Here is a 13,439-nt window from a genome sequence, read left to right on the forward strand (position 1 = left end):
GTTAAGAACATAGTTTAAGTGTAAATTTTGAGTGATAATCCATCTACAGTGGGTCCCACAATTGGATGATTGGGATTTGAATTACAAGTTATATTTATATCGGAGGGGAGCTTCAGCTGTATCCTCGCTACAGCTTAGTTGACTATATTATTTCAAAACCTTTAGTTTAGATAAAGAAAAATAATTAAATAAACTGAATTTCATATCATTATTATTATTTTTTCTTGCTAGGGAAAGAGGAGCAGTCCTTCTACGTTTTCTCCTTGCACACAAGAGAGACAAAGCGAGAGAACCTAATATTATTTGTTTTAACGTTTGAAGGAGGGATGCTGCCCCACATCTTAAATCCAATACACTCTTGACACGTCAACCGAGTCCATGTAAAAATAGTACACGTGGCATATATTTATCCAAAATAAATTGAGTAAATTATGAAAATCACGTTATCTATAAGTTAAATATAAAAATCACGGGAATTTTAACACCGGCTCAAGGGTTCGAGTACTCGGGTTGTGAAATATCATTAAATTATACGTGTAGGTGTGTGCGCATGATAAAAAAATTTAAATATAAAAATTAGATTGGTTTAACAATCCTAACCACTGATTCATGCACACTTGTTTAAAATTAGGCCATTGGTTTTCTTGATTTCTACCGTGCAATAAATTCTCGTAAATCTATTATTTATATATTAAGATAACAGTATTTTTCTGTTCACGGTACATTTAAATTTATATTCATGTTTCTAATGGTCAATTTGAATAAATAAATGTATGCCACGTAAGCAATTTATCGGAAATATCTAACTGCCAGAGTATCATACGACAAAATGCAGAGTATTTGTCATCTGTGTGTGAATAAAAGAGGAGAAAATATCAACATTCACAAAAATCCCATTTCATCCCAAAGCCCAATCCTCCGAAGGTTTAAGGGTGGTTTTCCAGCTCTCTCTCTCTCTCTCTCTCTCTCTCTCTCTCTCTAATCCAAACCTCTGGCTTCCACAACCACCTTCCTTCCAACTCCCAACCAATGGAAAAGAAGAAGAAGAAGAACACTGCCACCATCCAGTCCATCTCCATTTCAGCAGAAACCAATCCACCACCGTCGAATTCGCAGATGGGCGCCCTCCAATTCAATCCAGTCCTCTCCCTCTCCCTTCGGTTTCGACCCCCACCAGCCCACCCGTGCATTCCCGACGCCGTTTTCCCAGTTGTGTTCCCTCCAATTTCCACTCCTATCGGACCCAGCTCAAGAACCTCGCATCGGGACCCATGAAGACCTGTCGGATATGGCGTCCTGGATCCCTGGGCGTGTTTTCGGCGAAGACCAATCTTGGATTTCTAGCATTTTTCCGATCAGTACTGACGCCCAGAAGCCGTTCGAAGATTTGGGTCTGAAAAAGATTGAGAGAAGCAAGTACAACAGGCTGCGGAAGCGGCAGGTGAAGCTGGAGACAGAGGCGTGGGAGAAGGCGGCCGAGGAGTACAGAGAATTGGAGAGGGAGATGTGCGAGAAGAAGCTAGCGCCGAACTTGCCATACGTGAAGTCTCTGTTCTTGGGCTGGTTTGAGCCATTCAGAGATGCGATCGTGGAAGAGCAGAGACTGCAGGAAGTGAAGAAACAGAAGGCTGCTTATGCACCTTATATTGGGCTGTTGCCAGCGGATAAGATGGCGGTGATAGTCATGCATAAGATGATGGGGTTGTTGATGACTGGGCAGGATGATGGGTGTGTCCGGGTTGTGCAGGCTGCTATCCACATCGGCGAGGCCATCCAGCAGGAGGTGAGTGTTGCTGTTTTGTTTTCGTGGGTCTTGTTGGCTATTGAGGAGCTATACAATGCCGACCATGAACAGGCGTTATCTTGATTTTGACCAGCATTTTCTACTATGGCACTCACCATAAATCATGCGGGCCCTTCATTGCTGTAAAAATCACCCATGCTGTGTGATCCCAGCCATTTAATGTTTTACCTGCACATGGATAGCTAGAAATGAAATTTCTCTACAAAGAATGAGACTTTTGGTCCTTTATCATATTGAAGCCGGGTAGATGAATGATCTGTATAACTGAAAGATGGGCCACATCCACAAAGAATATCACTGACATGAAATAACATAATTTGGATTGAGAATTGAACAATACTTCACGATTCTATACATCCCATGTATCGCTTTGGAAGTAGCTGTCATTTACAGGCAGATGTGCAATGTGACATAACCAAAAATCAAAACAAAATCTTTCTACAAGCAATTTGGTAGTACACAATATCATATGGAACTCTGTAAAGCCACATAACGAGAACATAACACATCATATAATTAGAAAATTTCATACGTTCCACAGGTGGGAGATTTCACTTGAGGAAAGGCGGATCGGGATTCATGTAGCCAACCCTAATTACTTGGGATATGACTTAGATGATGATGAATGTGGTCATGAAGTTGATATTCCCCACCCTGTAGGTTGAGGGTTGTTCCATTGGGGAGATTTTTGGGGGCATGGTCAATATACAGCAGGGTCCACCAGATCAAAGGTCTGGATCAATGAACAATGGCCCCACTTTTACAAACTAAAAGGACACTTTATTTTGGATCAATTCCTGCTTGTAATGGTGAATACTGGAGCAAAACTGGTAATGCAAGCATGAGAAATACTTTCAACCTCTCTCAAACTGTTTTTATATCAGCATCATGGAATTCTTTATTGGAACCTGCAAGTGAGCTTTGGTCAAAGAGTCCTTTAAATGACTATTTTTGAGTTCATGCATCTTGACACGTGCTGAACAAGCCTTTCAAGGGGGAAAAAAGACACAAGTTGAACAAAGGGCATTGTAATCTTTTTGAAATGTTGTAGTTTTTCTCACCTCATTTCAATTCTTACTTCTGAATTTCCACGGGCATTGTAAGAGGTCTTTCTTCTTCTTCTCTCTCTCTCTTTTTTTTTTCCCCAGGTTAGAATTCATATTTTTCTGGAGAGAACCAAGAAATCTGGAAGAGGGAAAACAGTTGAAGGGGGTGAATGTGAAGCTTCATCTAGAGATGAGGATATCCTTCGGAAACGTGTCCAAAATCTAATGAAAAAGCAAAAACGGAAGGAGTTGCAGAAGCTGCTGAAAAAAAAGGATGACATGGAGTCTTGGGGTCGGGATGCCCATGCTAAGGTTTGTGACATTCTATGCAAGGACACTCAATTTTCTTAAAGATTGTTCTGTCTCGAACGCTGGTTTCAGATGAATTTCTTTGGGCACATGTTGACGCATCTGTGGAAAATATTGTAATTTATATGTTGTTCTGGTATTCTAGTGCTATTTATGTACTATCAATATGGTATCGTTCAAACTTTTCTGGTTATGTGCATGTCATTTATGGATGAACTAACTTTATAAAACAATACACTTTTGATTTTTTTTTTCTTGGTACTTTTATTGTACAGTCATGTTACAATGTTGATTGTTGAGTTTTATACGATCCCCTATCTTGTACTTGTTTCTGAGTCTGACAGATACTGCGTCCGTCCAAGTTACATGGACAACCTTTTATTTCCTCAATCTTAACTAGCTGAATGATGTTGCTGCTTCTCTCTACTAAAATTTGAAGAAGCTTTGTTTCTACAATTTTGCAGTTGGGAAGTCGTCTTATAGAATTGTTAACGGAATCAGCATGTGTACTACGTCAACCTGACCAGTTGGGCGATGGCCCACCTGAAATTCGACCTGCATTTAGGCACACGCTCAAAACTATCATAAAGGAAGCAGGGTATGATTGCAATCTCTGCATCACCCAACAATTTGCTTTTAGTGGTGATTCATAATTGTCTTTTGAATCCTTGCAGGAGGAGATGCGGAAAGAGGTGTGGGGTTATAGAGTGTGACCCACTGGTCCTTAAAGGGCTCGATAGAACTGTAAGTTAAATCTTCTCTTGTTTTTGCCGAGTAGACATGTTTGTGCTGTCCACATAATAGTTTAGATGCATTTTCCCATTTCTTTTTCATCATGACACACTGGCTATGTGAATTTGTTTGAACCTTGCAAGAGCAACTATCTTATAGTTGACTATATAGGTTTGTGTACATGCATGCACACACATGGGCACACGCGTATGTGCACCCCATGCACCATGCATGCACACAACCTACACGCGCAACCAACCATGCACACGCACACGCCAAAGCAACACCAACACCAACACACACGTGGCAGTTCCTGTTTTGCTTTTCACATAGACATTTGTGTGTTTGCAGGCTAGACATATGGTGATTCCTTACATGCCGATGTTGATACCGCCAAAAAAATGGAAAGGGTATGATCTTCAGACAAAATGAATTACAGTGATCTATGAAACTGCTACAGGAGAGATTGACCGCACCGATAAAAATAAAAAAGGAAATGTTGACCTTTCCAGAGAATTAAGTCCAATGTGTTTCTTTCATTGCTATTTAAGTATTACTGTACATGATAAGATCCAAGAAAGTCAAGAAATGATATCAAGGACTTCTGATGTAAAATAGACTTGATCCTGTTTCCCCCTTCTGGAAAGTGAAAAAACAGAGAGTAAAAAGGAGTAAACTTAATGGTTGTTTATTCTTTTATAGGTTTGCTAGGCACCATGGTTTTAATTATTGTTCAATATGACTTGGTATTGTTTGAGTTGTGTATTGGTTTTGGTGGGAACCGGTCCTAGTTGGACCACCTATGCTTTAAAATCTGTCGATTCAGTCTGAATTGGGGCGATTCAGACCAAATCAGACCAATGCGGAACGAGTCAGGCTAAGTCAACACTGATATAGACAGACCAATCTCATTTTAAAGTATTTTTCTTCATTTCATTCATGTGACTCATCTTGTATTGGGTGAGTTGTATCAGTATTGATGATACTACTTTCCCATACCAAAATGAGTCACACTCCAAAATGGAGATTTATAACCTTGCTGTGTATGCGGGTTCACACTCACCCCTTTCAACACTCTCCTTAGATGTTGCATGGTGATGTGCCACTCTGCCATTTGTTATGTACATCTGAGCCATGCATCAGGTGGGATCCATGACCTGGTTCAAAAATTAGGCCAACGAACTCATTAGGTGGGCCCCACATGTGCATTAATAATGGATGGTCTGCTGAGGGCCACATTCAATGTACATGTGTGGCCCACCTGGTGAGCTGACTAGCACGAGTTTTTTCTTGTTAAGGTATGTCTTGGATTGCAACTGGCTGCAGGTTTGTGCGAGCATGGCAAAACCCCTTATTTCTTTATGTGAAAGGAGCTCAATCCTCTCATGCTTCTGTGAGCATCTGTATGACATGCAGCACCTACTGAGCTGGATCCATATCTAATCAATGTTTTCTCATGTGTTTGTATTTTCATATGCCTAATTCTCTTCTTCTACAGTTATCATGATGGTGGGCACTTATTCATGCCTTCTTATGTCATGCGTACTCATGGAGCGAAGCAGCAGCAGGAAGCCATTAAGCGTGTTCCCAGGAAACAGCTACAGGATGTGTTTGAGGTAATACAAGTTTATCACTGATGCTTTTGCCATATTGTTTATGGTTATTGGATGAATCTTTCTTGATAAGTGGACAAAACTTTGTCGAGCGAGATTGCTAAGACCCCACACTGTTCCTTGCTCTTATTCAAAATGTTACTTTTGTGACTACTGATAAGATATATGCCATGGCTACTTGCGAGAGTAGGATTTCTCATCCTCCTCACCTTAAGTGGCATGTGTGTGAGATATAGGCTATTTATCAGGTGGGTCCTGCAGTCTATGTCTGTTGTCTAGAGACAGTCTTCAGGTGGGCATATGTATGAAGTGATGCTTATGGCACTTGATGTTTGTAAACATGTTAATCTTTGCCCCTTCAGTCTTTAACCCTGTTCAGTTAATCTAATGAGAACCGATTATGTTGATTTTGACATTTCTAATTTACTTAAGTCTGGTGTATGCTCACTTGGTAGTTGTATTACTTGTGGGTTAAGATCTGATTCATCCTTGTAGATGATGTTCCAGCCAGTACACTGCATATGTGCGGTGAATCAGTCTGTTTTCCAGTATAATTTGATGCATTAGTATCTTTCCCTCTTCGTACTGGTGGGCCCTGATGGTGACCGCTCAGTAGGAGTCTATCTATCAGGAACCTGCCCCAAAATCAGGATTAAATCTTCCATATTCTGGCTGGGTTCCCTCATGACAACTAGGGGCACAGCTCGGGCAGGTTGGGTCAGGTTGAGGGTTAACTTGACCACGACCCGACCTGAATTCCAACCTGAGGTTCCTAACATTGAACCCAACCCAGTTTCCTCTATACACAACCCTAAACTGACCCAACCTGACCCAACCCAAATGCATGTGATTATTCTCGACCCAACATAACCCAACTTGAATTTGTTCAACCTGAACCCAACCCGATTTCAAATCAGGTTGGAGTTTTCCAAACTTAACTCGACCTGAGGACCCTAACAACTTGACCCAACTTGACCTGAACTCGGGTTGGGTTGATCCACCCATTTGCAGAATAATGATGACAAACACCTGCGGAGCTCTGAAATACTATTTTGTCTTGATTTTCTCCTACTCAATGTGATGCAGGACATGAAAATTAAATATGATATGCGAGATTTCAGGCTTAAGATCACGTTAGTTCAGAAACAATTACACAAATTTCATATCCCACATAAAAGTCTAAACATTCAATTAAGGGGAATCTATGCGGGTCCAGGCCTACACATGATAGGGCTGGATCAATAAAAATTATGAACCAAACGATACTCAAAGATAAGAAATAATTACCCACACATGCATAGTAATCAGTCCTTAATCCAACGGATTCAGAAATTCTAATTCGGGGAACCTTAGGGTAAGAAAATTGGCAAAATAACTTAGGGAAAACGTAATCTAGGGCTAAGATTCATGAAAAAACGGCTATGAGAGGATAAGAGAGGATAAAAATCTGAGCCAAAAGACGATCCCGCATATAGACAGCGGGCCTGGGGCGCTCGCACGTGCGCAGGTACCTGGCCGCACATGCGAGGGTGCGTCAACTGCAGAAAAGCCTTCCTTGGCCCTAGTCGGCCAGGGGTATGCTCCAAAACCCCGAAGTTTCGGGTTGATCCGAGCTATGGCTTGTGCGTGGTGCTCCGCCGAAGTTTCAGCCCTCCTGCAGGCCGAAATCTGGAAACCTGCTGTAATGAAGAAAACTGATGCAACAAAGGACGAATTTTGAAGTACGGATGGTGGTGGAAGATGAAAAAGGAGATGGTGGATGATGGGGGGTGAATCGGGATCGATGTGGCTTCGCACCACGGTAGTTAGCCCTTCGAAAAGGGAGGGCTTCGCACCCACTTTTGAATTTTCCACAACTCACGAAGAGAGTAGAAAAATAAAGCAGGAATTTTTTATTAAACTTGAATGGAAAAAAGAACTACAAGGGGTGCCTATTTATAGGGAAAACCCTATACCCCAAAAACTCGCACCATGTGCCCAACCTATTACTTGGCGATGAAGTAAACTAAAATAAAAACCAAACAGAGAAATGTAAAGCGTTCACGATGTTCTAAATAATAATAATAAGCAAAACCTAAAATATGAACTCAATCTGACGAGTAGGCCACGATCATGAGATCCCATGATGGACTTTTCTTGACTATCGGGCCCACTTTTTGAATAAAAACTTGTCTTCTAGCTAGGAGGCCCTCCCTGGACGTCGTCATCGAGTCAGATCGATGGTGCGGTCCTTCTCCTACGTACGTACGTGCATAGGGGTGATGGTGTGCGGGTGTGCGTGTGCACGATGTCTTCATCAACTCTCCCTGGTTGCGAAGATTTTGCCACTGGCGAAATAAAACTCCTGAACTGCTGTAGGATTTCGGGATCCAATCTCTGAAGCTCCTCAGTGAGCCACGTGCTGTCTGAAGCTGGGCGTGACTTCCATTTAACTAGGTATTTCTGAAGCCCGCCATCCGACGTCGATACTATCTGATAGTCTAGAATATCCTCTGTCTCCTCTCTGGGTGTGAGAAGGGTAGGTATGGGAGGTAGAGGCTGGGAAGATGGGTCGGAAAGGGGCCATGGATCAAGGGAAAGGTCTGAAGAATCAGGATGGTTAGGTGAAAGGCTGAACAATGTATCGGTGGTCTCTTGAAATGCAAGTAGATCCTCCACATTGAATGTGGAACTAATTCCCATGGAAGGTGGAAGATCTACCTCATACGCATTGAGACCGTTTCGCTTTATAATTTTGAAGGGCCCAGCGCTATGCGCGTGTAACTTACGAACGGCCCTTGGAGGGTATCACTCGGGCCTGATGCGGACTATTACAGTCCCCAATATTAAATTCTTTGAAACGTTTATGTTGGTCTGTAGAAAATTTGTAATATTAATTACTAGTAGTGATCTTTCGCCTGATTTTTTGATGCAATGAATGTATGTGATGCACAAAAGACTCTGCAGACTCTGATGGCTTATGAGACAATGACATGGGGATAAGATCAATAGGCTTCTTAGGCTTGTAACCAGTAACGACTTCAAAAGAACTTAGACATGTGGACCTATTGACAGAACTATTGTATGCAAACTCAGCTATGGGTAGTACGACGTCCCATGCCCTGGTATGCTCCCCCACTAAACATCGAAGTAAACTCCCTAGGCTTCTATTAACCACCTCAGTTTGGTCATCCGTCTGAGGGTGGTAGGCAGAAGAAAATTGGAGCCTAATATTCATCATGTGCCATAGTGTCTTCCAAAAGTAACTCATGAATCTCACATCACGGTTAGACACTATGGTTTTTGGTAACCCATGCAGTTTGACAACCTCACTAAAGACAGCTTGGCAACATGAGATGTGTCGGAGGTCTTAGAACAAGGAATGAAGTAGGTCATTTTAGAGAAACGGTCCACGACAACAAATATGGAGTCATGCTTTCGAATAGTCTGGGAAGTCCAAGCACGAAGTCCATACTGATGTCCTGCCAAGGGATGAATGAGACTGACAAAGGTGTATATAATCCTGTATTCTGTTTTGTTTTGCCAGTTGACAAGTACGACATTGCCCTATAATTTTGGTCACGTCCCTCTTGAGGCTTGGCCAATGAAATCTATCCTCCACTAGGGTAATGGTCTTGTCACGACCAAAATGACCCGTGACCCCCCTGGATGTAACTCCCAGACAAGAAAATCGTGAAGGGAGGTGTGTGGTATACACAAGCGGTCACTCCTAAACCAATATCCGTCCAAAACCAAATACTCACTGTTAGCTCCTGACGAACTCTCTAATAAAGACGTATACACAACCCCCAAATCTGGACACTCAGAATACTCTTTTTTTGATGCGCTCAAGGCCTGTAACTTCAACGCTCATGGAGTTGAGTAATGTGACCTGACGACTCAACACGTCGGCAGACTTATTCTCTACACTGGCCTTGTGCTTAAGCACAAAAGTGTACTCTTGAAGGAATTGAACCCACTTAGCATGCCCGGGGCTTAATTTTTTCTGAGAGTTCAAGTATCTCAAGGCCTCGTGATCTGAGAACAAGACGAATTCTTGCGGTAACAGGTAATGTCGCCAATGGCGTAGTGATTGCACTACTGCGTAGAATTCCTTGTCGTAGGTGGAATATCTTTGCTTCGCTTCATTCAGTTTCTCACTAAAAAAGGCGACAGGGTGCCCTTCCTGGCTAAGTATTCCTCCTATGCGGACTCCTGACGTGTCACATGTGATTTCAAAAGCTTTTGAAAAAATCTGGAATTCGCGTGACTGGAGCTTCGGTCATCTTGACCTTTATTTCCTTGAAGGCCTTTGAGGCGGCCTTTGTCCATTGAAACTCTCTTTTTTTAATGCAGTTTATGATGGGAGCCACAATGGAACTGAAGCCTCGAATGAAAGCTATGCAACTCATGAATATTGCGGGGTTTAGGCCAATTAACAATGGCCTTGACCTTTTCGGGATCCGCCGATACGCCCTCAGCTGACACAATAAAACCTAAGAACACACTACTAAACAAGAACGCGCACTTCTTTAGGTTGGCGTACAACTTCTCGGCCCTAAGGATCCTACAAACCTGCCTCAAATGGTTGAGGTGTTGCTCCTTAGTCATGTTATAAATCAAGATATCATCAAAGTATATGACCAGGAACTTCCCCATAAAGGGTCTCAACACTTGGGTCATCACACGCATGAAAGTGCTTGGGGTATTAGTTAACCCAAAAGGCATAACTAGCCACTCATATAGCCCATCTTTCATCTTAAAGGCCGTCTTCCACTCATCACCAGGCATATACGGATTTGGTGATACCCACTTTTGAGGTCAATTTTTGAGAAGATAGTAGCATTGGCCATCATATCTAGCATGTCATTAAGATGCGGTATGGGAAACCGATACTTGACTGTAATTTTGTTGATGGCCCTACTATCAACACATATTCTCCATGTGCCATCCTTCTTAGGCATAAGAAGGGCGGGCACGACACACGGACTCACGCTCTCTCGAATGAAACCCTTCTCTAGGAGTTCATCAATCTGCCTCTTCAACTCAGCGTGCTCGTTTGAGTTCATTCTGTAATGCGGGAGGTTTGGTAGAGTTGCCCTGTGGATTAAATTAATGGCATGCTGTAGATCATTAGGAAAGACATAACGAAACTCATCTACTACCTGAATGGCCTCAGTGGGTAACTCTATGCTAGTCTCTGGTACACTTTCCCTAGCTACAAGAGCGTATATCATCGAGTCCGCCTCCGTCTCTTACTCAAAGTCTTTGGCATTCAAAATATGGAGTGGTTTGGACTTGGACTTCGACTCCTTCACTTCTTTTGGGCCGCTCACACCACTCTGTGGTGAACTCTTTTCCAGTTGTATTCTTTTGTATCAAAGGATTTATCTTGACCTTCTTGCCCTCAAACCAGAATGTACACACATTTGAATGACCAAATATGGTAAATCCCTGTCATAGAGCCACGGCCTACCCAGAATGATATGACCCACATTCATAGGAACAACATCACACCAAATTGTCTTTATATAATCCGTACTGAACAGGGACAAGACAGCGGTGCGAGACTGGAATGGATGTTTCATCAACCCAGGAGACTTTATAAGGCTGAGGATGAGTTTTCAGCTTCAAGCCCAAGCGACTCACAGTACTAGTTGATGCCACGTTGGCACAACTACCACTATCCACGATCATCTTACATCTCTTTTCCCCATATTTTGCATAAGTGTAGAAGATCGTGTTGCGGCGCCAGTCATCAGTGTTCTTGGCTTGAGACAGGGCGCAACGCACAATTGCGAGGGTCACAGACGCTTGTGCTCCCTCTTCTTTATCACTAGGGGTTTCGATTGGCTCATATTCCTCCTCCTCATTATTACTCTCTGCGGGCACTACTTCTACTTGCCCATTAATAAAGAGTACTTTGGTGCCCTCTCTCGTGCCGCACTGGTGAGCAAAATGACCAAACCCTTGACATCTAAAACACCTAGTGGCCCCACTTCCACGTGAACTAGACCCGACAATCTCTTTACCCTTATCATCTCTAGGTCTGGGCTGAACATTAGGGGAAGGTTTGTTTTGGAATCCCGTGTTAGGTCTAGCCCCAGAGGGATTGGCCTTAGCACTAGAATCGCAAAAATCAAACCGCATTCCCACAAACGCTTTGAGATATTGCTCGACGTCTAACACTACTTGATACAACTGTTCGATAATGTCTATGTCTTTGGCGAGCAATTCTCTCCTAATGTCAGGATGGAGGCCCGTTTTAAAACGAGCAAGGGTGAGTACGAGGTCCTCATCAACCTCACAGCGGGTCAAGTACTCTTCGAATTTCTCAATATAATCAGCAACACTCATGGAACCCTGTCGAAGAGATTGCCACTCCTCAATCAACCGCAGGCGATAAAAGAAAGGGAGGTACTTCTCTTTCAACATTTCTTTCATTTCTCCTCAATGGACTATTGGGAGTTCCCTCGCTCTTTCTTTCTTTCGCTCAACCGTCGCCCAAAACCTTTGCTTGACCCACGAGCTTCATCTTGCCGAATCGGACTCGTTGAGCATCCGACATATCATACCACTCAAAATAGTGGTCCATATCTGCTAGCCAATTTAGGAAGGCTTTAGGGTTCAAGTGGCCATCAAATGTAGGGGCATCTACCCTAACTCCCTTGAGGAGTTGTGCATCTGGGTCATATTGATATGATGTCCCTCACGGGGTGGGTGCACAGGTATGCACCCCATGACCAACTCCGTAGCCGCCTCCATTCCTTGGTCTAACCTCTTGACCAACTGCCTGAGATTAGGCATCCTCCCTGGTGGTGGGGTTTGCCCTGAAGGAGGACTCTATTTCTTCGAGGCGTTTATGTATGCGTTGTTTCAAATGCTTATTCAAGGACTCAACCTGCTGGGCTAACTTGGCCACTGTTTCTTGTAGTTGCTCCATGTTTAGTGTGGGGGTGTAAACCGAAACCACGACCCGTACGTGTGGGCATACATTGACTTGCTCAACCTAAGGACCTGCTACGACAACTATATGCGTCTAAAAACTAAATGACCCTACGAGACTCTATATGAAGGAGACTACACACTGTTACTAAAATTCAGCTATATATGATGAACTGAATGCATGAAAGACTCAAACAAACTAAACCCTAAATATGTGGTGAATTCCCCTACAAGAACCCTAGGCTTTGATACCAAATTTGATGCAGGACATGAAAATTAAATATGATATGCGAGATTTCAGGCTCAAGATCACGTTAGTTCAGAAACAATTACACAAATTCCATATCCCACATAAAAGTCCAAATATTCAATTAAGGGGAATCTATGCGGGTCCAAACCTACACATGATAGGGCTGGATCAATAAAAATTATGAACCAAACGATACTCAAAGATAAGAAATAATCACCCACACATGCATAGTAATCAGTCCCTAATCCAATGGATTCAGAAATTCCAATTTGGGGAACCCTAGGGTAAGAAAATTGGCAAAATAACTTAGGGAAAACGTAATCTAGGGCTAGGATTCATGAAAAAACAGCTATGAGAGGATAAAAAAAGATAAAAACCTGAGCTAAAAGACGATCCCGCGTATAGACAGCGGGCCTGGGGCGCTCGCACATGCGCAGGTACCTGGCCGCACGTGCGAGGGTGCGTCGACTGCAGAAAAACCTTCCTTGGCCCTGGTCGGCCAGGGGTATGCTCCAAAACCCCTAAGTTTCGGGTCGATCCGAGCTACGGCTTATGCGTGGTGCTCCGTCGAAGTTTCAGCTCTCCTGTGGGCCGAAATCTGGAAACCTGCTGTAATGAAGAAAACTGATGCAACAAAGGACGAATTTCGAAGTACGGATTGTGGTGGAAGATGAAAAAAGAGATGGAGGATGGGGGGTGAATCGGGATCGATGTGGCTTCGCACCACGGTAGTTAGTCCTTCGAAAAGGGAGGGCTTCGCA

The 13,439-nt window shown here is 43.1% G+C and overlaps 1 protein-coding gene across 3 annotated transcripts in view; it reads left to right on the top strand.

Annotated features, from left to right (window-relative positions):
* Positions 1 to 855: 855 nt before the first annotated feature.
* The window catches only part of LOC131217052 (DNA-directed RNA polymerase 3B, chloroplastic), a 31,966-nt gene continuing 19,382 nt past the window's right edge, over positions 856 to 13,439 (top strand). For 2 of the 3 annotated variants that reach the window (XM_058211758.1, XM_058211759.1), the window contains exons 1-6: positions 856 to 1,783; positions 2,953 to 3,162; positions 3,624 to 3,757; positions 3,834 to 3,903; positions 4,243 to 4,301; positions 5,390 to 5,507. In XM_058211758.1, coding sequence (XP_058067741.1) covers positions 1,289 to 1,783; positions 2,953 to 3,162; positions 3,624 to 3,757; positions 3,834 to 3,903; positions 4,243 to 4,301; positions 5,390 to 5,507 — 1,086 coding nt within the window. In that variant the 5' untranslated portion in view covers positions 856 to 1,288. The remainder of the gene's footprint in view (positions 1,784 to 2,952; positions 3,163 to 3,623; positions 3,758 to 3,833; positions 3,904 to 4,242; positions 4,302 to 5,389; positions 5,508 to 13,439) is intronic. The other variant, XM_058211757.1, reaches the window with a different exon arrangement.

Source organism: Magnolia sinica, chromosome 10 (assembly GCF_029962835.1).
Source record: "Magnolia sinica isolate HGM2019 chromosome 10, MsV1, whole genome shotgun sequence".
Taxonomy (NCBI): domain Eukaryota; kingdom Viridiplantae; phylum Streptophyta; class Magnoliopsida; order Magnoliales; family Magnoliaceae; genus Magnolia; species Magnolia sinica.